We start from the raw sequence: 26559 nt of genomic DNA, 5'->3' as shown, positions 1-26559 counted from the left end.
TTACTTAAACCAGTTTGATTTTGAAATCATTTATTATATTCATCAGTTACATTTCTCGTTTTTAATTAAAATTATGAAATTAATTTATATTACGCATTTCCATTCAAATGCTTTGTATAATTTTATAACATAGATACAATTCTAATCATTCTACATATTTTTAATCGAAGACATTCAAGAGTTCATTCGAATGAGGAATAACGTGTACAGTAAAACAGCGTCGTCCATTGCGTCTAAAGCCGCACGACTTGGTTTTCGCTTCCTGAACGATCCCCTCCGTCAGTAGTTCTCAATCAGTTGTTGGGAATTTATATAGATTTTATTAAGACTAAAGAGTTTGAATTAATATTTTATAATTTCTAAATTTTATTTCAATATACTTTATTATTTTTCAGCTACTACAATAATATAAATATTATGCGATTCTAAATTTATAAGTAAAAATTTCATTGATTTTATATAATGTAAACATGAAAGACTTTGAGAGTTACTGATTCAAATCACCAATAGGAACTATGGAAAATGTGGAGACTTGAAAAAGGCTTGGACAATTGGTAGGTAAGGTTTTTTTTAATAAAAGGGTTGCGTATAACTGTTGAAATCAATCTTGTAGTCGCTAATATTACAAAAAGCGAATAGTTCGTCACACGGGTACATTTTATAAGGCATGCATTTCTAGGTTGATGATAGTTTTATATCCAGTCAATTCGCTTGGTTTAGATAGCTAAATTCTAGGGGTCGGTAATGCTCATTGGGAGATTATGGATCACCCTATCAGGTACATATATACATTCTCTACGTATCCTTTTATTAAGCTAGTCCAGGAAGGGGAATAACCCAGCAGCGGTAGAATAATATGAACGGAGGAAATTGTGAGAAAATCGATACGTGAAACTGCGTTTCCGATTTAATGAAATACTGTACATAAATTTTTTGAATTTCAAAAAGGAAAGAAAAAATCTAACGCAGCATCTAATTTATATATATGCATATATAATTTTATAATATATGCCTTTTATAATTTTATCTTGCCTTTGTATTTCTTTTGCGCTCCATTTAATTTTATACTTATTTCTCATTCTTATCCAACGTTGACTTTTCACTTTATTATCCTCTCTTTCAAATTTAAAAATTTATAAATTCTGGAAGTTATAAAAATCGATCTACTAGTAATCTCGATAAATATTATCCCGAAATGTTTTAAATTAGAAATGTATGAATTACACATATAAATATAAAATTAATATTGCAGCTATTTCGCAATTTTTTGAAAAGTTAAAATTGTTTTCGAATATATAGATAATACTTCAAATATTTAATTTGACTGATATCATAAATGATTTGTATTACAAAATGCATGCACACATATGTAGCACATATATGTTTAGCATGAATATTTAGAACAAAAAAATTAATGCCATATTTATTACTACAATTTTTAGTTTTTAAAATAAACAAATAAAAAACAAAAAACCATTACGTAAAATGAACAATATTTACCGTTTTTTTTGTTAACTTTACATTGACGTTAATAAACGAAGAAAGAAAACATAATTAATAATGTAATGTTGACGTTAATAAACGAAGAAAGAAAACATAATTAATAATGTAATAATTAAAATAAGATTAGGAAATAAGAAAAAAATGAAATGTAACATGTAATATAGTAAAAATCTGTCAATAAATATAAAAAGAAAAATAAGAACAATAAATATTCTCTTTTTTTTGACAAAAGTTTGTCTCAGCGATGCGTTTGTAAAAATTAATTACTATAAAATAATTTTTAAAACGTTAAATGTAAACGTTAAATACTAAAAAACAATCGATTTTTGTCTTTCTTTTAAACAGTAGAAATAAGATATCAAACAAATTTAACAATTTAAATGCATGATTTTTGTTTAATTATAAAAGAGTTTGTTATCAATAATCACGTGGAACGTGATATATCTTCCAATTTGTTATATTATGAATGTACACAGTATATGTATATTTGGTGCATATTCGTGCTTTTTAAAAAGTAGAATTATCAGCGCAAATATAATACATTCATACATACATACAATTTTGCAACAATGAAAAAATTTAACAGCATTTAATTACATTTAGAATATTGCAAAAGCAATTTTATTTCAAACAATTTCAGGTAATTTTATATGATTTTTTAAATATATTTCAATATAAGGATACTTTACCTATAATTAAAACTAAGGATACTTTACCCATAATTTCTAAAAAATGTATATAATTTATATAAACTCTATTTTTTGATAATATTATTTGAAATTCATTACACATTTCTATCTAATTTTAATTTGAACGAAAATAAATATTATCTTCATAATTTTAGTAAACGGTATAATGTTTTCTTTTATTTAAAAAATTTTTCTGAATTATATTCTAAATTTTAAATTACCTCTATATCATTTAAAATTGATAATATTTATTTGAAATATTTTGCAATACTATATAATTTATATTTGGTAAATTACACTTATTAAATATCCAACGTTAACATTATGGAAAATTACGAATATCACCCAATATAACTTTTCAACGATTTCTTACATTTCTTAATTTTCAATAATACAATTAAATTGAATATACATGCATTGAATCATATAATCGTGTTTAAATTTGATTTATACAACTATATATGTATATTTTAAAAAGGAAGCAAAATTTACAAGAAATGAAATTTACAACAAATTTTTATTTACATTGAAAAGTATCGGTATTTCTGTAATTTTTAAATTGTACATTAATATTTCAATACATCTAATTTCTGCAACTCAAGTTTCGGAGAAATTTTGTGAGGGCAGAAAATTATCAAATCCTGGGATGATGTGAGTATAAACTATTTGAGAACCTTTAATCGTGCAGACGATCCGTATTCGGGACGCAGCTGCAAACGTTTGCGCAACCAAAACAGCGCAGATTATGGTCACGTGACCGATGGTTATGGTGGGAATCAGAATGATCCAATTAGAATGCGAATAGTATCCCCACCGTAGGTTGCGTGAACAAAGAGACAAAGCTACATCGTTTGCGTCGACGGTCTCTGCCACTAGAAAGTCGTTGGCAATTGTTGGGTGCGGTTGTCGGAGAAAAGTGTGTCGGTTAAATTTCACGAGAAAGTTTTCCGTGGTCGTAAAGTGCGAAAAGTGAACCAGCGTGGGAGAAAAGAAGGTTATCGCTGCTGTGTCGTTGGAATTTTACGTTTCGTTTCCTTTGTCGATTCTCCTGGTACTTGAAGGACTGAAGAAAACGATTTTGACCGCCGTTTACGATTGGAAAAATCGCAATCGCAACATCTCTGACTTCTCAGAGCTTCATTTCGTTATTTTGGAGTAACCATCCTAACAAATTTGAAAATTTGAAAACAAAACAGAAGCAACGATCGCTGGAACTCCGTACATTCGAATTGTTTATGTTAAAAATAATCATCGATAGCCGCGAAAGAACTATTGAGAAACACTTGATATTTCTCTTCGCGCTGGAGCGTCGACGAATAAATACTAAACGTGATCGTGCGACGTGGCGACGACGCCATTTTGTGAAGACTCCTGTGTGCATTCCGTGAGCAACAACGGCCTCCCTCGAGCCGTGACCTCTCAAATCACGAAAGGAATATAGTATTTTCTTTCGTGATTTCCTCGGGAGAAAAAAACAACGGAAGAAGTGGCAGAAGAGGAAGAGTGGCGTTGTAACATTAACAAAATTTTATCATAGATCGCATAGCAACCATGAGACTGGAAATTGTGTCAGCAGCGGATTTTTTGGTGCATTTACTACGTCTTCAGGCAGGCCAATTGTCTGAACGCCAGCTGGAGATGTTCAAGTCCTCTCTAACGGAGGTTCTGCGTCATCGTTATAGGGATCACTGGTTTCCAGATCGACCAAATCGCGGTTCCGGTTACCGTTGCATACGCATCAACGGTAAAATGGATCCAGTAATTGCACAGGCAGGCGCCAATGTTGGTTTACTGCCAACGGTATTGCACAGCTTGTTCCCAAGCGAGCTTACCATGTGGATTGATCCATCGGAAGTATCATATAGAATCGGTGAAAATGGGTCCATTTGTGTTCTATACGAACGTACAGAACCTGAACCTGAGGAGTCTCAACATCAACATCAGCATCAACATCAGCACCAACATCAGCATCATCATCACCAGCAGCAGCAGCAACAGCAGCAGCAACAGCAACAATTTGAGAGTTGCAAGGATTCGTTATTGTTGGAGCACTCGCAATTTAGCGAGCAGATCGCTGCATTCGTTTCCAGTTGAAGCGTTTTTTCACACAAATTCATCGATGCGAAGATATTAGCGTCTTGCTTCATTTTCATAGGATGTGCATCACGCTCTCGGACTGATCAAAGCATATGCGTTTCATGATATGTGATCGCGTTTTTCCGGTCGGGTGAATAATTCACTCGTGCACACGAACGCGCTAATTCTACTCTGAGTCGAGTTCCGAAGAAAATCAAGTGCAACAGAGGCTCCTTCTTGTGCGCACCGTTTTATCAACAATGGACAGCAAATGTATTAAAAAAAAGTGTATAACCAATTTTTTCTTTTTTTTTGGCTAAATCCGATTTATCGAAGAAATTCGTCCAATACGTATCGTCCAACGGGTTCCGAGTGACTCGCAATAATCGTTTTTACGATTGACTCTAGTCCAGCATATATACGCGAGTCATTACGCTAAAGATATGTCAAACTATAAAAAAGAAGAGAAAGAGGATACTCATGGAAAGGAAAGTGGTAACGATTATCATTCGAATGTTCGAGGAGAATACTGCGCGTTCGCGTAACGTGTGTACCCAGACCAGCGGTTCTCTTGCGTCCTGGCGTGTCTCGCGAAAAGATCCAGTCTTTCTAGTTCTTTCCGTTGGAAATACTGATTGCTGACGAGATCGCGCTTACAAATGTGAGAAAAAAATATGAGCGAGCTCCGCGAGGATCTCTCTCAGACAAATTGATCTCAGCTCTCCTCCGCGTACTTCCTTTGTTTATCCTGAAAAGAAGTTACGTCTGGAATGGGGAACAACGAACCAGTCTGATCCCTCTCTGTTCTCGTGAGAGGAAATGCGAAATGAGCCTCCCTTCCTCGGGAAGGATTCAACAACGTGTTTTTATCATCGCAAATCTCTTTTCTTCCACGATCGTCTCTTACGTATCAATGTAATCGATTATTCCGAACCCTCTCGTGTTCTGATGTTCTATTCTCTCCCTCTCCTGATGAAGAATGTACATCCAGGATGAAGATGAAAAAAAAAAGGAGTAGTAATTCGCCCTTCGATGGAAAATCTACGAATATTTATACTGCATTCTCTCTTCTGTCCGTATGGTCATCACGCTGATTAAGCTTCGTCAAGGATTTTTTTCTCCCTAACCTCGCACCGCCAATACAAATTACCACTGAGCCACACACAGACTACACCAAACACATATTAGAATAAAAGGCATACATGTTTCTGTTGCCACTTCGTTGAACATATGGAGAAGAAATCTGTTATCATCAACAATTGATTCGATCGATGTCGACGTTTGATTTCTCTTTGATCCGGAGCTTCTCTTCACAGGACGCGTTAACAAGCATGTCGGAATCATTATTGTTACGGTGATCCGTTATCGTTCTGAATCGTCCATCAGCCATTGTTTCATTAATCGTCGGTTGTATCAAGCGAGTTTGAACTCGACCCATGTGTTGGCGTCGTTGACACAACAAGAACACACGTTACACTTCATACGTACAAACCTTTAACAAAATGCGTGAGTTTATATGTACATATATATAGGTATTATGTATGTGAAAGCATGTATTATATATGTGCGAGCGGACGGAAATCATTGCTCGCATATACATATTGTGTCAAGTTGTATATTATGTGTGAGTGAATGTGCGAAAGAAAGAAGAAAGCGAGTGCATGAGAGAGAGAGAGAGAGAGAGAGAGAGAGAGAGAGAGAGAGAGAGAGAGAGAGCGTATGTGCATGCATGTATTAAAGTATGAAGTAAATGAGAATAAGGAAACATGAAATAAATAACTGTGATTTTCTTCAAAAGAAGAGGGGATGTATTTCGTGCATATGTCAAATAATCTTTTCTGGTGTTTCGGACGTGACGAGAGTGATCGAAGAATATATGTTGGTAAGAATGGGAAGTGAGAAAAAGTGACCGTCATCACGTGGTTATCTTTCAGTCGGTTCAATCAGTTTGCATTTTGACAACATTGCTAATGAATTGGCTGTCATTGTCTTTATTCAGTTTGCTTCCGTTTTCATGCCGAACAATTTTTCTTTCCTATTATTTTCAGTTTTCTATTTTATAAAATTTATTTAGCCGTGCAACTTTATTTTATTCATATATACTTATAAAGTATTACTCGTTCGTTGTAATAATCGAATGCAATTAAGTAAATATATGCAATAGAAATCTGATGCGTAAATAAAAAAATATACATGTTCGCGCGCTTTTGTGTGTGTATACGTATACGTACATACGTGTTTTTCAATTTTATTTACAACAAAATTTTGCTAACTCGAGAATTCAGTTTTTTTTAAACTTTTGAAGCTTTTTTTGGAGATCATTTTTTTTTTCTATTAGAACTAATACGCATAGCCCTACTTCTCTGTACATCTTATAACGAATCCAAGTTGAAAATTTGTTTCATAAATAAAAGATCATCGTTTAGCACTCTGCTGACTTGTCATATCACGAAAATTTTCGTTCTAATAATTTTTTATTATAGTTTACAAAATGTATAAAAAATATGTATTTCAATTTGTAAGAGTAGTTTTCATTTAAAATCTAGAAAAATCGAGAAAAAAGCCCGAGACTGTCATTGCTCAAATCTACAAAGTTTAATGGAAACATGTGAAATTTTCGAGTTATCGAAATTTTCTTGACAGGAATTCTGCTGTTTCAAGATAAAAATTATTGAATTATACATATGTTCGTATATGTATATATAGATATACGATCGTTTCGTCATGGGTTCTCCGGTGGCGTATCTCGCTTACGCGGATTTCAATAAAAAACTACCAAGTCGAATATGAAAACAAGCATTGTCTGATAATGCCATTAAAATCATCGTCGGATGATGTATTGTTGTTTCTTTCTTTTTTTTTCTGTGACGTAAATACTTGTTCGGATACTCGCGTGATATTACGCGCAAAAATTGGACCGTGATGTGCAAGAATTTGAGAGAATGCCGTTCGTTTGATAATTATAATATGGAGTCGTGAACTAGTGTTGTGTGATAAAAAGTAAAAAAAAAAAAAAAACAAGAGAAGAAAAGTGTGTTTGTGAAGAATAGAGCGAAAAGGAAACGGGAAGAATTTGTCGCGTTCGGTGTCGAATCAGGAGATTCTGTATGTAGCAATTATATAGAAACAATGTCTGTGATTATATTAAAAATAGAGAGACAATATGAGCAATTTCTGTGTGCGGACGACCTAATTAAAAGTGTGTGTATACGTATTTGAACAAGATCACGCATGCACATGCTTGTATAATACCAATATTTAAAAGTATATATATATAAATAAATATATTTATATTGGAAAGTATGCGTGGCAATTTTAAACGGATTTTTAGATTATTTATTTTAGCGATCAACCTCTATGGATTGTGCATTATGTGTCTATAGAAACATTATACGCGTTAATTCGATTCTTTCGTTCTCCCATTCACGTAAACGAATTGTAGTTTATATTGAAAAAGGTTTGATCGCTCGAATTATGCAGTTTTTAATCAATATGTTATATACATTTATTTTGATAATTTGCAGTCAAATAAATTTGATACGAATTTGCAGCTATTCCATTAAAATTGCTAAACATGCTCAGTTTGCGAAATTGTACCGAGCGCGTAACAAATAACATAACAAACAAGGAAAGATTTGAATTCGCTCTGAAAATCAGAAATGCAAACCGTTTCTCTCTGAACGACCCATTGAAAAAAATTTGTTGAAAAGTAGTTAGACGAAACGGCGACATAGAAAATCTCACACACTATGTAGTACTTATTGTAGAATCGTATAGCACAGCTTTAGATGAAAGCTAGAAAATATTCCTTTTTCGTTTTATTTGCCCTTTGGTTGGAGCCATGAGGAAACGAAATTTTCACAATATCGTATAGGATGCTCTCGTTTGATATATACTGTTGTATGTAGAATATACAAGTGTATATCACACGTAATAAATGGACGTATATATGAAATGTATGAGCGAAAAAACAAGCGGATATTCAGCGAAACAAATTGTGAGATCGAGAGCGAAAGAAGTGCAAAATACTATTTCACGAGTGAATTGTAATTACTATATATACATATATATACGGATATATTATATATACATACTTATATGTATACATATATACATATATATATATATATACACACACACATCTTGTATACATAGAGTCCTTCAGGAAGAATTTGTACAAACAAACCCGCTGGAATAAAGCACCAGCAAGTCTGTGATTTTAGCTTGGTTAATTCAGTATTTTTTTAAATAAAATGAGACAAAATCAAGATAAATAATTAAAAAAAAAAAAAAAGATCGAACTGCGAGAGAGTTCTTGAATGAGACACGAGCAAAAGAAAGTTCTGCATGGGAAAACAGTGTACGTGTGCTATGGGTCAGGAGTGGGGATGATGCGGACGAGCGCATGCGGGAGGAAGAAGAGGGAAACGCAAAGAAGAAAAAATATTTTGAAGTGCAAACAGGAAAATATTTATTGCGTATACATTTAATACGACATTTGTACAAACAATCATGGTAATTAAAAATTTTAATTTTATTTATGCAAATACGCGCGATTATAAATTGTGCCCTGAATTTTACAAAATTGTAAATACGATATTAATATATATGCGATGTATTTTGATCATAAGTTCGTAAAACAAAAGCGAGAATTTTTCTTTATTTTTGAAAATGAAATTGAAATTGGATATGTATATATTTATAAGATACCATGTTTTAATTTCTTCTGGCTAGAGCTAGTTTAATTATAAGTCGCACAAGTTGTACTTGCAAAATTATATATGTTTATTTTGAATTTTGCAGTCGCATCGCGTGCAATTTTGTGATTATTTCGAAAGAAGATTTGTTGTACAAATTAATATGTGTGTCTTCCGTTCATATCTTTCAGTGTGTTGTTCCCTCTGCTTTCTCTGTTGACATAGATTGTTGAGTAAAAAAGATTGTGTGATTGAGAAAGACGATAGTCAAAATTACAAATTTAATATATATGAAGCGCGAAATCAGAGTATATGCCGCGTGTCTTTCTTTTTTGTGAAGTAAATTATTTCGTTGGGACACCAGAAAGGAGAATGCACGAGAGATATATAGAGAGAGGAGGGTATAACCTAAAGAGGAGAAAAAGAAAAATCCAAGCGATTAGTTGAAATTAAAGTCAAAGCATTTTTTCGCGAGCGTGAGAGAAAGACAGCGTGGAAGGAAGAAGAGAGCTAGAGAAAAAGAGGGTGAGGTTGAGAACATAATGAGGCATAAAAAGAAGAATGAACAGTAAGAGAGCGTGAGGCCCGACAGGGGTGCTCAACTCGGGTATAGTGGGCCGTGGGTTCCATTGTGGTAACAATTGTGATGCCGAATTTATTGTACTGATTAAGAAAAATTCATAATAATTTTAATGCATATTCGCGTCAAAGACGAAAAACAAAAAGACACCGACCCAAGGTCATCGAGATCCGAATTCGGCGGCCCTGTTGGCCAGTGCACAAGAAAAAAAACATTCGTTTACACATATACAAACGTACAGAGACAGACAGGACAGATATAGACATATATAGGACACAGACAAATTTACACATACACATATGACACGACATGATACATTACTATACGTTTTTGAAATAATTGCAATCGAAATGATCTGTTTGAAAAATATTGTATAAAAAACGTTCGCTTGGTCGATGTGTACACTGTCATTGAAAGACATATGTAAAACATTATGTGGAAGACACGAATGCACATAAACATGTAGACGAATACACTTTGACGAGATACATGGAACAGACACGAGGAACACATTACGTACACTCTCGAATCTGTAGACTGTAGGTTTACTATTAATTATTATGGATTATAATTATTATATCTATTACTATATCAATGTATAATTATATTTAGTTTTTAGGTTACTATGTCTATCATTTCCCGCTTGTACATACGCCGTGAGCTCGAAAAAATTAAATCTTTATCAAAAGAAATCTATAATTTTTTCGACTGTTTTTGTACAGAGATAATAAAAACAAAGGCCTCGTGCTTATGAAATTTCATGAATATAAAACATCGTTGTGTCTACTGTTTCGATTTTTGTCCGAAGTCCCAAATACCAGTTTCCTTTATAGTGATTCTCAAATTGATAAATTTACATGTTTGGAGGTTGAATTTTTTACAATATTGTCATTGAATTTAAATTAATTTAATAAAACTAATATATTAATCTATAATTACATCATTAAATAAAATAGTGAAATAAATTATTGTAAAGTATAATACGACTTTTAATCTCAAATATTTACAATTTTTTTTATTTTGTTTTTTTTAATATAAAAAATGAAAATAGAATTTTATGTAAAAATGAAAATAGAATACTGAAAATCTTTTGTTTTAATGTTTCATAAAACATCATACTTAAAAAATTCTACTTTTTTAAGAATATTTAATATATATTTTTCAATGGAATAAGATTTGTTTACTATTTTGACATGTCTTAATGTTATTTTTTCAACATGTTAAAAATTAAATTTTTGACAGTTAAGTAATTATTACAAACAATTAGTTAAATTCAAAATTTTTAATAAAAATAAACGAAAATCAAAATATTTCGGATTTAAAAAAATGTTACAAATTACGCAATTAATATTTTACGCGATTATAGTAGTTGTAATACGGTAAGAATTATTGGACATTGACTAAAATCATAATATTTAAAACTCCTTTTTGTACACATATTATCAATAATTTCAAAGTTCATGTATATATGTGAAAAAAAGTCAAAAAATTAATTAACTGATATCGTTTGCTAGCGTAGTCGTAGATATCAACAAATTTTGTTCGTGAATTATTATTTTTAGATATAAAATTTTATTTTTTTTATTCTTGTACGGTTAGATTTTGTTAAAATTTTTTAAATTTCATATAATATTAAACTAGTATTAAAAAATAAAATATAATTGAATAAATATTAAAAAAATTATTTCCTTTGTTCTCATAAGTGTTTCTTTCACGATATGCTTATATGCTTATGCTATCAAACAATTGATGATACAGCAAAGAGCGTAACTAACAGCGACAATGAAAAATTGTCGATATTTTAAATTTAAAGCGTGAAGATTCTATTTTGATAGTTGTAAGTTCGTTTTTTTTGAAGATGACTACATCATAGTATGGGAAAGTACAGATATTTTTTTTTTCGAAAATTGTAAATATTCAAACGCGTGTGAAAACATTAAAAAATGTTTTCCGTAACTGGATCGTTATTTTGAAAATTGAAGTCTCATCTTTACAACGATTTTATATTATATCAGTTATATCAGTTATTATAAATTAAAAAGAAGTTTTCATTGTCAGTGAAACACTAGTACAGTTATACTCTTCACTATATATTTATAACTACCTAAATTCAACAAATGACATAGCTATAAAGTTGCAGTTTAATAATATAATTTTAATTTATTGAATAAAACTTCTATAATTTCAGTTTATCGCAATAATTTGTAAAGCGGTGAGTTTGAAATGTTTATCTTGATTTTTTTCGCATAGTAAATTAATTTTACTGCGAAAAAGTTCACAAAACGATAGATAATTAAGTGGTAGTAAATTAATGGATGCGTGTTTTTTATTTTCTAATGACGTAAACCGACACCATTTATTCGAAATGTATCAAATGTCGATTTTTATCAATATCGTCGGTATCGTACGAATTTTTTCTTATACTTGTAACTCATATACGCAATTATTCGTTCAGAATTAAGAAATATATCTGGAAGTATGTTGTGGAGCAGAGACGGCGAACTTCCCCGTCGTGGGCTACACGAGCTGCTCACTCATAATGTCTGCCGGTTTCTCCACTATGAAAATTAATTCTCACTCTGTTCATTCTGTCTCGCCGCAGCGGGCCATACAAACTACTTTCCCTATCTTCCTTTTAATTTTAGCAGCTACAATAAAGAAAACAATTTATATGTTTACACATATACCTAAGCGAATATTGTAATTGCGACACTCTTAACGCAGTAGAAATCGATGCAGTGGAGGGGATAACGTTAGCGGTCAAGAAAGTAAGGGCAAGGGCCACATGTAGCCTGCAAGACGCCAGTTAGCTACTTCTGTTATAGAGCATAAGTATACGATGACGATAGGTAAATGAAGAATCAAGCATGAGATAACAAACGTTATTTGTTCTTCAATACTCTGTAATTGAGTAATCGAATGCTTTGTTAGAAATGATATATTGTCATAATCAATACTAATTGGAAGAAAGGGTAATATGGAAATTTGAAGGAATATGCAAGTTTTCAAAGTTTCAAAGTTTTCAAAGTGAAAGTCGAGTTTTCAAAAATTGAATCTATCCTCTTCGTCTTGAGAGGAAAATCTATCCCCTAGACGAATATTAAACGGATATTGAATTTAAACGAAAAAAATTTTGTTGATAATATGGTTAAAATGGTTACAAATGGTAACAAACGGCTCTTTTCGTTCGTATTTTTACCAACAAAAATTACTTTTAAAATATCAATAAGACATATTTTAACATAAAAATTTATTTGTCTTGTCAATGTTTTAGTGTTTGATTAAAGGCTCTGCCTGTATAAAGGAAGGAAAAACATTTTTTATTCCGAAGATTCGCATTTATGTTATAACATTAAATTAAATTTTCAAAAATTGGATAGCAAAATTGAGTTCAGACCTATAATAATATTATTTATTGTTATTAAATGTATATCTTTTATTTTTTCCAGGTTGTTTTTCTTTTAAGCTAGATGTAATTTTTTTAAGAATTATAAATTAAACTTACATTAAAATTATATCCAAGTAGGAATGATATTATAAGAAATCGCTGAAAATATGCATAAATTCCAGAGACAAAGTAATTAGTATGTAAACAAAAAGATACGTGATATTAGTATTTCTTTGTTGAGAATTTATTAAGTTTACATTTGTTTATAAGCTTGAAGAATAACAGGTTTGCTGCAAATGTCGGGAATGATTATTATCGTTGTGATAAGCAAACTGAGTTTCCGTCCATTAGAAAGGATAGAATATTTCTCGTATAGGTGAATGAAAAATTATTCTTGATCAGCATTTATTTTTTATGATATAAATATATGATATAAAATGATGTATAGGAATTAATTTAATAGTGATAGTTTGGAAATGGCGCGTTCAAGTGTGACATTATTTTCACGAAGCCGATGCACTACAGAAGCAAAAGTTGAACGACGTCCTTTTTTTCTTCCTCTGGTTGAAATTAATTCACGATGGAAAGGGTTAAATCTTATCGACAAGAAACAAAGATAAGGTTTAACAACTCATTTCTGAGTATCGTTAAGATTTCTTGGTTCGGGCTATGGCGATGGGGCGGTGGGACAAATATGAGATACAGCTTCTCGCTAAGAACTAAGGACCATGGCGTGCGAAATGACGACGAATTATTGTTCCACAGGAAAGAGAGCCACAAAAGGTAGTGTACCGAACGGCCTGGCTGTGAGGAGGACACGAGGGTGTTGGTATGGGATCGAAGAGGTTAGGGAGGCGAGAGCGGCAGCACCAATGATGGTTACAACGATAACCATCGTTGGAGAGGTGGAAGGAGGGAAAGGCAGAGCAAGAGGAGGCGACCGATGATTGTCGTAGAGGTCAGCGTCGGTTGTTGCCCTGGCCCCCTGATGGCCCGCTCGGTTACTGCCCCCCTTATGCTTTAGAATCATGATTCCACTCCGTTCGACATAGACTGTCGCGATTCTTTCTCTTCCTCCTTTCTCTTTGTTTCAACTCCATCCCTATTTATCATCCCTGTTTTTCTTCACCACTTTCTCTTTAATGTAATATTTCGTTAATAGAATTATTATATTTACGTGAAGATCGATTGGATGTTTATAGTTTAACGATTCATTGTTTGTAATAATCCGCGAGTAATGTGAGAATTGTTATGCAAATTTTTACTTTTATTTATCACCTAACTAAATGAAGTATTCATTAGTACAGCAGCGAGACTTAAATATATCTATTGTAATTAGACATTTGAAAGAACTTATTGAATAGACATTTGAGCTATAATTTTGAAGTTTTCGAAATTTTTTGATAGTATGAATATTCAAATTGCGAAAATTACTGGTATTTAAAATTCTCGAGACTCTTAATAAATTTTGAATTTTGATCAGAATGTTTATATCTTATGATATTTTAAAATTTAGATAAATTTTAGATCATTATCAACATAGTTATATATTTTTATTATCAAACAGTTTCTTAAATTCAAACATGACATAGGCGATGTATCATCTCAGTTTGTAGTAAATTTTTTCTTAAAACACTAAAGGCTTTTTATTTTTTGAAAAATAAAGACATAACAAGATCGTAACCAGATTACATAATTATTGAATTATTTTTGAAATAATTCGAATTTTTTATAATATATTTTTTATAATATATTTATATTTATAATATGTTTAGTATTTTAGTGTATATTATTATATAATGATAATATAATTTTTAAAACATGAAATGTTTCGAATATCGGGGCAAAGAGTATTTAAAGAAACTTCGGTTAAAATGTCTTTTCTGTTTTTTAATTTGTTAAAATAGTTAATATAGTTAAAATAGTTAATATTTATATATAAATAGTTAAAATAGTTAATATTTATATATTTTCTTCCTATGTTAAATACCGTTAGTTATAAGTTGTTATTTCTTTTATTTTGTGAAATTCAAAAACATGTCTCTAATTTGAATAGCTAGTCAATGCCAATGCTCAATATATTACGATTATCTTGTTCGTCCATTTTGATTTTTATTAAGTCGTACATGCAGAAGTAAATATATAATTGAAAAAAATATTTTGTCCGCAAAAATATGGAAGTATCTGTGGATTTGGTTTTATGTTGTATGTGTGAGAATGCATGAGAGTCGAGCGAAGGCATGAGTGTTGTGAGACAATTGCGAGTGTGTTGCGTGATGCGTTTTTGTTCAGAAGCGAGCAGAAGAGTATTCATTGCGAGTCTGAGTTAAAAAGTAATATTGATCTGTGAGAAAGTGAATTCATAAGTGATAATTATTATATACATTATTTAATTTATATATATATTAAACATATTAATTAAGAGTGTGTATTTTATTTAATTCACTCACAGTATCAAAGTCATTAATCATATTGAGAAACAAATAATATATATAATTGTTTAATATTAGGCATTAGATACAAATAGCTGCGAAAAGAATTCAAAATATTATATAGAGAACTAATGTTGATTGCAGAAATTTTATTCATTAGTTTTGATAGAAAGATGAGATAAGAAGAGAATTCTCACGCAATAAAGTGAGAATTTTCACACATAATAATAAATGAATATATTAAAATAACTTCTGGTCATAAAATTTGACAGGATATTATAGCTTAATAACTTCAATAACCAGAGACCGAATCGGTATTACGGATACCGGAAAAATACCGGTATTTTTAGGTTACTATTAGGTTACTACCGGTTTGATGAAACCGAAATATTGCGAATATCGGTATAACGATGTTAAGTCGGTAGATGTGTTTCGGTATAATACCGGTATGAATTCGATATAATACCAGTAAATAAAATAGTAATATATTAGAAAAGGAAAAGGAGACAATGATTAAATGTTTTCATAAAGCTGTATAGTAAATTTGACGANGCAATTTCTTGAAAAAACCTAATCGGTTAAAATCCAAAAACGACTCGGCCAATTAGGGATGTCCGAGATGGGAACCGAGTTTTCTTAACAGCAGGAATTTTAGCAGTTCCATCAACACAAGTAAGCGTCGAACGCCATTTTTCGTCTTTAAAATATATTTTATCGCCGCATCGTTACAATTTACATGATGATTGTATAAATAATATATTAATTATTCGAGCAAATCAAGAATAAAATTTACTTTTCTCTCATATACTCGTTTTTAACCATTATCATATTTATACGTTGTTATCCTTTATTATTAATAATTATTTCTAATACTAATTCATCGTTGTATCTCCCACGCTACATTTCGACATAATTCAGTTTGATATTAAGAAAAGTATGTGCAATAAATAAATAAAATTTATGTTACTATAAACTATAACGAATGTTTTATTATATTATTAAAAAATTAATCCAATGAATTTACTATAAACAATCGAAATCCACAACAATATTTTGAATAGCATGATGTCCGAATATTAATAAGAGTCACTGTACGTAGAAAATGAAAAATGGGTTTTTGTCAGTAAAGCGGTACCATACCGGTATATACCGGTATTAAAACCGATTTCCCAAATACCGGTGTAATACCTAAACCTCACAATATTTCGGTTTCAGTTTACTGGTATAATACCTAAATCTACAATATTTCAGTTTCAGTTTACCGGTATAATACCTAAACCTCAAAATATTTCGGTTTTCAGTCTCTGTCAATAACAATGCAATGCAACGCAATGCAGATCTTCCGTTCCCAAAACTATTTGTCACTAAATAACTAATATTTAATAGTATTTCATTTGACTATCAACTTATGTATATTTGTATTTTTTTTTTTTACTTTTCCTTATTTACGATTTTTTGAAATCTGATTTTACTCTTTTATTTATTATTTATTGCATGAGAAATTGAGATCACTTTAATGGCCCATTTTTTAATGTCTTTTAATATATTGCTTAATATTATCTTAATATATAGATTTATAATTTATATGTAATTGTTTCTTTATTACATAGATTTATAATTTATATGTAATTGTTTCTGTTCGTTTCTATATTGAATATTGTTTTGAAATCTTTATTCTCAGCATATTGAATTATGTAATTAGTTTATGCATGTTACTAAAAAGTACACTAGGATAGTCATACAATAAGAGACGTGTGACATGCATAAGTGAGTTTATGTAGAATAAGTATTTTATTTATTTACTCTAAGTAATCCCTTTGACAAATATAATAAAAATTAAAAATTTCTTTGCTTTCTGTTTAAAAAATATATTAATACGGTTATTTTATTTTAAACTATAAGATTTCATTTATTTTAATATTTCCTATAATAATGAATTTTAGTTACATGGACTTTATTCTGTGATAGCTTTCAGTTCCAATGAGTTACATGGACTCTATTCTGAGATAGCTTTCAGTTCTAATGAGTTTTATTTTTAAATTTTTAGGAAATTTATATTTTTTAAATCTTCGAATAATATTCGTGATGCACCAAATACTTTATCTAGGTAATACAATCACTAAGTAGTTTTTATTATTATTATTATTATTATATACATATTAAATGTATGCAATATACATATTAATATATACAGTATACATATTAAAGTATGTATCTGTATATATCTATCTATAAATAATATTAAAAAAAAAAACAATGCAAATGTAGTAAAAGAATTTCATACGTCATTGATTATAAAAGACAGCACTACTTTTTCTTTTTTTATTTTTTTCTTGTAGTTACTGTTTATGAGAAAAGCGCTGGTTATTAAATCTGTGAATACTCTGTGTGCTATATTCAACATATTGAATATGTTGTCCAGAATTGGGCAAAATTGTAGATTGATCATTGGTTTCGTCGATATTCTCAATATTATTTGTTTTTTAAATGTAATCTGTTATCAGATTGTAAAAATATTTAACTTACATAATAGGTTACAAAATATTTGACTAACATAAGTAGATGACTGCGTATGAAAATTCAAAGAATTTCGCTTTAGCGTCAGCTAGAGTCAACGATATGAATGTAAAATGATTCTTTATCACTTTTTTTATATTTTTGTATATTTTATGTCTATATGTCATACATATAAAGTCATTCAAAACATGTGGAAAGTATGGTAGAGGCTGATTCAGCACATTAAAATAAAAAAGAAAAGTTTCGTATAAACTTATTTATATATAACAACAACCATGCAGAAAAACACTAAACCAATATCCAATTCCGAAAACTTGTTGCACACATAATAAACTGTAATTCGAAAACAAAATCATATCAGATAATGTTTATGAATCTTTCTTCCTATTTTTAGTCTGCTGAATCAGTCCTTGCTGCATTTCATGTTCTGAATCATTTTGTATATAATAACTATGATATTATATAGTATATGTTTCATTTTTAGAATTGTGATCTCAAATAATTACTTCAATTTTCTTTAGATTAGCAAGGTGTTTTAACTTTATTTAGTGAACATAAAACACAGTGTCTTTATTTTTATTGGGGGAAGGATATATAAAATTTTAGCTTCGGATCATTAATCGAATCATTAACGGATTATTAATTTCTGACATGTTAATGAAAAAAAAACTTTGACACTTTTATGCTTATACAGACATTACTAATATAATTATTTTCATTGTCCTCAGTATTTATAAAGTGTCCCATTTAAAATCTGACATCGAGATTTTAATATATTAGGTTGTCCCAAAAGTGTCTTTCGATATTTTTGCACGCTGCTGCTTTATCTGGCAATGTTTATACAAATATGAAGCCTAATTTGTCAAATGGTGTGGTCTTTATCTTCAGTCGTCTTCCAGCTGTTGTAGGATACGTTTCGTTTCGTGCATTGAAGTCTTATATACACTTTTAAATATGCCTTTTCATACGCCTTTAAGTATGGAAAATCAAAGAAACCATTTCTGACATATAATGCTGCATTGTTTCAAAAAAGGCAACAATGTCAAAGATACCGCAATTGAGATTTGCACTGTATGTAGGAGTAGTGTTACAAGTGTTCAGACAGTTCGTAGTTTAGGAGATTTAGAACTGGCAATTTTCATTTGGAAGATGAACTCAGTGGTCTCCCATTCACTACGAATATGGAATTAATCAAAGGCATGACTAATGGAAATTCGCGATACACTGTTCATGAATTGGCGTATATTTTAAATATTCCGCGAACAACGGTGCATAATAATCTTACAAAGATCGGCTACGTCAATCGCTCTGAAGTATGGGTTCCGCATCAGTTGATAGCGATAAAGATCAACCAGAGAGAGAGAGAGAGCAACTTGATCAGAGAGAGTGCAACCTCCTTAACATATTTCGACGTGTGATCTGCTTCTTCAGCGAAACGAGAGAGATTCATTTTTGAAGAGGTTACTGGGGACGTGGATTCTTTACGAGAATATTACACGTAAACGATCTTGGTCAAGGGATAAGAAACCTATAACGGTAGCAGAATCTGATCTTCACCCGAAAAAAGTTTTGATATCCATTTGGTAGGATTGGAAGGGTATCATTTATTATGAACTGCTTCCACAAGGTGAAACAATCAATTTAGTGAAATACTGTTCCCAATTGAACAAATTGATGGAAACAACGGACACAAAACAACGGTCAGAATTAAAAAACAGACGAGGTGTCGTTTTCCAGCACGATAACGCCAGGACCCATCTGTCTTAACCATCAGGAACAAATTGTTATCATTTGATTGGGATGTTCTACTTTATCTTCGATAACTCTCTGGATATTGCCCTGTGTGATTACAACATTTTCGTTCATTAAAAAATTCTCTTCGCGGTAAAAAATTTAATACGATAAATGACATAAAAATACACCTAGAACGATATTTTGCTAGCAATCCCCAGAAGTTCTGGAAAGATGGCATTAAACGGCTTCCGTAGAAATGGAGAAAGGTAATAGAACAAAATGGATCATGCATAATTAATAAAATAATATAAAAGTAAAAATGTTGTGCATCTATTACTTTCTTATAAAACGAAAGAAACTTTTGGGACAACCTAATACTATGATTTAATCATAATGATTATTGCATTCCTTTTAATCCAATCATCAGATATCAATTAATCAATTGTGAAATATCAGTAAAATCCGGTGTCGATGAAATGTCGTCAATATTGGATTTTAAATGGAACGCTCTATAGACAATGACTATAGATATTGACTAAGGACAATATCGTTATTATGTTGTCGGTTACTTGACAGTTGATGGCGACAACGGTTGCTACAGTGACAACGGTCACGACTGTATACGACGCTCATTAGTATAGCAAAGACGGTTGTATTATTAATAATATTATGTATATAGTATATCTTAGAAATTAATAAAGATCCCAAGTTAAAAGTTTATATTCAGGATTCTTTTCTTCTTTCTTCAAAATTCATTTTGATCTATCTACTATATCCAGAATAAACCTTTATTAATATCAATTTAAAACTCACAAAAATTAGTAATTGTTGTAATATAATATATCAGAAAATAAGTATTATTTTATCTAACATAAAACAAGTGAATTTTTTAGAGGCGATTATATGTTTTTAGCAACAATTAGCAACAACTCTTTACAGATTATTTTAAATAATCACGGACAGGTAAAATATTCATTAGTCGTAGAGAAAATAAGATATTATCATTTGGGAAATTGTTCTTAATTTATTTAAAGAAGACAAATCTGAATGTAAAATAGCATCAGTAAATAATTTAGATAATTTTTTAAGATTATTTTTAAGACAATTAAGATAATTTTTTTTTATCTTTATATTATATGTGCAATATTATTAACATTGTATTATTTCGTTGTACATTAGTAAAAGTTTATATTTGTATTTTCAATTTAAAAATTATATGTATATTTTCTTTCAATTTCTTTCATGTAAATGTATTGTATATCTCTTATCTTTACTATGTTCTTAATTAACTGTTTCTTTCTCATTGCTCTAACTTTCTTAATAATTTTTTTTTACACTTGTTCTCCAATAAATATATTTTGCATGTTTATAAAAAAATAGTCAATGTAATCTGAAAATTCGAAAAACTATTTGTTAACTATGTATTTAATTTTTGTCTTTACAGTAAATACATAAGTTGTTTTAATATTCTACTGTTCCACAGATAATAGATTAATAGATTTAATAGATTTCGTTACATCATGCATGCAGGTATTTTATATGTGGCGCAATAATTTGTTTATCTACTCCAATTTAAAAATCAGCATAAATAAATTATTGTTGATTCATTATACGAGGTAATATTAAATTATTTAATTTTAAATTTGCAACCGATTAATTGCATCATGAATGAACCACGCATTCAATATCGTGATTAATTAAATTAAATTGATAATTAGATAAATTAAAAACAAGAAAATCATTGCGAAATTCGTTAATTAATATTTATTAATATATGTTATATATATTATTTATATATACATTTATTTATATATATATATATATATATATATAAGTATTTGCAATCGATAATTTAAACATAAACTTACTTCTATAATATTATGTAGAAAATTTTAAAAAATGTATTTAGTTGTCAAATAGCATTAGAATATTCACTTTGAATGTTTACATCGTTCGTTTTTCTGTCTCTAGAGTCGTATAATCTTAATATTTTTACTAATTAACGGTATACGAATATGAAAGTTTAGAAATACAAATATGCCTTATTAGAAGAAAGTGTGGCAACAAAGATAGATTGGATAAGAAGGGAAAATATTGTTTATAAAAAGACATGGATACTATGTAAAGTATATGGACATGTAAACATATCAAAGAAATTCGGTTTTGAAATATTATTCTTCAGAAATACAAGTCTCTGTTAAAAGTCACATGTAAACAACATGCACTTTTTGTAAAATGTGTCAATAAGAAAATGTATCTCGGAGAAATATAGGTAATTAAGAAAAAGACGTTTATTTAAGTTTTTGATTCTCTAGTTTTGTTGTTTCTTGAAGATGATTCTTAAAATTCTTTGATAAATATAGTACGAACAATAGATATTTGATTTCTTTTATAGTTTTTCTTAGAATTACTGCTTTGTCCCATTATATGGACTCAAATTTTAAACAACCATTTTAAATTTGCAATGTTCTACACCATTAAATCTAAATTTATAACCTTAAAAAATTGTGCATTAATTAATATATTGATTATACGTAACTAAGTGAAGAAGTATATTAGATATTTTCTTTCATTGATAATTTATTATGTTTAACAATTAAAGACTTTTATTCACATGTTGTAAATCATAATGCTTATTTGTTTCTTTTGTTATTTTTTCACTACATTTATTATCTTAAGTTCTGGAATGATAAATGCGGTATATATTTATTAATTTATTATCATTGTCATATCATTCATTTATGAGTTATGTTTTTCTTAATAAATAATAAAATTTAAATAGGATTTAATAAATAATTCGCAAAAGTTTATGTATTATATAAAAACATAATATAATACCATATAAAATGATTATAAGTAATTTATAATTCTATAACAAAGCTGTAATATTGTAATAAACGAATAGAACGTGTTTCGTTTAGAAGGAAAAAGAAAAGTGAAGTATTTATGTAATTCATATTCGAACAAGAGGCTATTTTTGAATGAGTTTGATTTTAAAATGTTTTATGTTATATTATATAGAATATTTTTTTTTTAAGGGGGTATTCTAGTGTAAAGTGCGTGTTTTTTTAACTTTGTTAGGGAATTTTTGGCAAAGAAACTATTATACCTTTTGCAGTCAAATTGACAAGGTCTATTTGTACGTTTTCAATGACGTTTTAAAATTTTTTGGGACAAAAAAAGTTAAATTTAGTGGCACTGCATACTCTCAAACATAGTCGCTTTTAAGAAAAGTCATCTCACGGTGTCCATGATTCCGGCCATTCTGCTTGTTGGAAATAAAAAAACATGAATGTTCCTTAATTAGTATGAGTTTGGCTATAGCAGCAGGTACCAAAACAAAAGGAAAAAGTCGGTAATTAAAAAAGTGGCGATACTTTGAAGTCCGATTTTTGCATGTTTTTGTTAAAATTCGGAAGTCCAAAAAAATATAAAAAATAAAATTTTTTGGTTGATTTTGGTAGGGGTTATAGTCACACATGTACTAAATGCGTACTTAATATTGTGAGTCAATTGGTCAAGTAGATTTTGAGATATCATGGACACCATTCTGAAAAACATAGTTTCCAGAAAAATGTCTTTAAAGTTTAGTATTGCGGTAACAATGACGCTGGTCGTCGTGTCCTTCAAACAACCATAACTTCGTTAATTTTAGAAGTTCACATGTAAGGTTACAGAGATTTATTTTTGAAAATGTTCTTTAAGAATATGCGAAAAAAAAATCGATTTTTTCAAAAGTTCACACTAGAATACCCTTCTAAATCGTGACAGAATCAATTAAGGGATAATTTTAGACAAAAAATTCCTTTAAAAACAATTAAATTAATCTAGTTAATTTTGTTCTAAAAGAAAAAAATGAATTAAAGAAAGTGAATGAAATTTTCTCATATGACGCTTCGTTTTCGAGAAAATCGAAATTCATTTGGTACACATGCATTTAAAGAACCATACTCCACACGATGTATAGTGTAGCCATTTCGACTAGTTATTGTTTATGTTTATAAACGATATCAATCAGAATTTCTTTTAATTATAAAGAATGCAGTTAGTTTCAGTGCCTTATTTATTTTAATTAATTACAAATTACTGATAATGCTTTTCCTCATGTTGTTGACAGATCTTTTAGATTTTAAATTTTAGATTTAAAAAATTTTTTTAGAATTATAGAAGCGTGAACCGATGTTAATCTGAATCGTGTTTGAATTTTTTAATTCATGCCTGTATGATACTATGTTTTAGTTGAAAATGATTTTCACTATCTTTAGAGTACACTATTTTTTTTAATGTAACACCACAGGTAAAAATCTAGAAAAGTGAGGTCTGATTTAGGCAAAGCAATTGTTCGATTTTGGCTAATAGAATATTTGTACTGTTACGTTATTTTAAAAAATTTATCTGCGGATTTTTATACATTTATAGGAAATTAGAGACTGCGAAATGGCACACAATGGAAATAATGTGAAAAATGTATAAAATATCCGAAGTATATTTTTTATAATATGATACATGAAACCAGGGAGATTTTACTGTTTAAATTATAAAAATAACAAAATACATGAATTTGTATAAAAATCCGCAATCTATTTATCACACTTCAAACTTGATTTTCTCGAAAACGAAGCGTCATATGAAAAAATTTTATTCTCTTTTTCAACTTATTTTTGCATGTAGAATCACTTTCTGATCGATTGTTCTATGATTTAAAAAATACACTGTATCTCAATACATTTCAATAGCCATGGGTATCATAAACTCGGTCTTTCCGAAGTGTAACCAACATCGTATTACGGTTTGATCAGTTGAGGATTGACCTGAGAAAATTTTGCAAAATTGAAAGTATCGCTCAGGGAAGAATGTGAGTGAAAAATAATTGGCATATATCTTTTTTGAGAATATTGGGCTTGCAGGATGCTCGGTCGAGATTAGCAAAACTAGAATCATTATTTCAAGTCGAAAATATCTTTCATCAGTTGTAGAGACAGAATAATTTAATCAATTGGAACGATCAGTTGTCCAGATCGAAACATCCGAACAATTTCATTCGTGGAGTAGAAATATTTATTTAAAAAATTTTTTTTAAGTTAGAATATATTTATATACAGGGTATCCAATTTTAATCTATAATTGTGAATTACTCGAAAACTATCCGTTATATGAAAAGATGGTTCAGATAGGAAGTGAACAGTTTCGAGACAGTCTGAGTCTGATGTAATTAGTTTTCCTGTTAATGGATGCATAGAGTCGATGAATGAGATAATTTTTAATTTTTTGATTCGACATAATTCAATATTAGATAGTTAATAACTCATACCTATTATATGATTAAATTAAACACTATATGATTCTATTTAAGAAATCATATCTCAGCATTCTCATCTTCATATCATCTCTATTGTTGCCTTATTAGAACTGGACTAGAGAGTCAGATTAGCCGAAGGTTATATCCGTGCGAACTTCGATAGTATACAGCGTGTCATAGGTCAGCGTGTTTAGTATCCTCTCAGCGAAAGTTCCCAAAAAATACTTAAATAAAACGCACTGCGTGCAGATTTGACAGAAAGTGTCAATGATTTGCCCCCACTTTGAAGCCGATGAAAAGGAAAAGGAGGGAGTTTTTCTCCAATTTTCCATCGGTTCAGAGCAGTCTAGAAGTCATCTGACAATGAGTCTGGTAAACAATTCGATTCGTCTTCCAAGAGAACATCATTTGACTTCCAAGCAACGCAGTTCGAGTCCTGAACCCTCTCTAAAGGTTAGTCCATTAAGTTGAAGGGACCATCGTTTCATAGTCAGCTTTGTAAAATAATATAATCACCTTTTTGTAAAATTACGGGTTTCATCCAGATCGTATGTAGGTTATCACAAACTAACGTATCATGCGCGAACAAATCAAATTACAAAAATTCAAGAAATCCTAGCATCTCGTCGTCTAGCTGAGTTCAATTCAATAAAATGGGAAAAAAGAATTGTATAACAAGTTTTAAAAAATTACTGTAAAGGGCAGATTTTTAATTCATGCTGGTTGGTAGTCAGACAAAAATTTTTCGAGATTTCGAAGATGTTTAAATTTTGACAATTTTTAAGAACAAAAGTATGGTTACTTTCTTACTTACTATGATGTAAAAATATTTTTGGAAAAAATCCAACTCGGGATTGTCAAAATAGAGACTTTGTGCTTCAAAATGAAATCAAGTGGATTGTTATATTTCATTTTTTTTACGAAATTACAACGGTTTAAAAATATCTACAATTTTTCATCGTTATTGTTATTGTTACAGTTATGCCTTTCACTGTATTTACTATCTTATTATTCAGGATTGCATCTTTTTATCCAACTTGTTTGAAACAGTTTTTATAATTTTATTCATAATTCATTCTTGAACATCGCTTAATTCATGTGAAATCAATTTATTCCCTTTCTTTATTGTTTTGTATGTATATTTGAGATAAAGAACACAAACGGTGGAATGGTTTATTCTTATTTAGAATCTAATATTTTATTTATTATGTTGATTAAATTTGTAAATAATATTTAATTAATATAATTAATTTATTTATAATATATTTATAATTAATTTATTTATAAATTATGAATAATTTGTAAAAATATTTCTTAAAATCTTATCATCAATCTTATTATCAATGATATTTCTTTATCTTCCTCTTGGTTCATTTTTTGATAAAAAATTATTAGCCATGAATTTCATACTGTTTTCGTCATTGCAGTTGAAATTTCAGCTGTTGAAGTTGTTATTTGAATAGAAATGATATTTGAATAGAAAGTTGTCGAAATCTCTTGTCTGACTGTGATATATCAGGTCCTCAACTCAACATGACTATGAAGATTGTTTTCTTCTTGCCTTGATAGATGTTCCTTTTGCAACTTTTGAAGATTTGAAGATGTTCCTTGAAATGCAACTTTGTTTTTGATGTTCGAAATTAA

At 29.8% G+C, this 26559-nt stretch overlaps 2 protein-coding genes across 3 annotated transcripts in view; both read left to right on the top strand.

Moving 5' to 3' along the window:
• The window catches only part of LOC122528952 (inositol-pentakisphosphate 2-kinase), a 211599-nt gene that overhangs the window by 26767 nt on the left and 158273 nt on the right, over positions 1-26559 (top strand). The window lies entirely within an intron of this gene.
• Positions 3036-10317, top strand: LOC122528954 (protein BTG2-like). Its single transcript, XM_043654623.1, has one exon. It carries the CDS (start codon positions 3744-3746, stop codon positions 4284-4286), a length of 543 nt encoding a protein of 180 aa, XP_043510558.1. The 5' UTR covers positions 3036-3743; the 3' UTR covers positions 4287-10317.

The sequence above is a fragment of the Frieseomelitta varia genome, unplaced genomic scaffold (assembly GCF_011392965.1).
Source record: "Frieseomelitta varia isolate USP_RPSP 00005682 unplaced genomic scaffold, Fvar_1.2 scaffold_272, whole genome shotgun sequence".
NCBI classification, from domain to species: domain Eukaryota; kingdom Metazoa; phylum Arthropoda; class Insecta; order Hymenoptera; family Apidae; genus Frieseomelitta; species Frieseomelitta varia.
The sequence above is the reverse complement of the archived record's forward strand: the minus strand, read 5'-3'. Positions and strand labels throughout refer to the sequence as shown.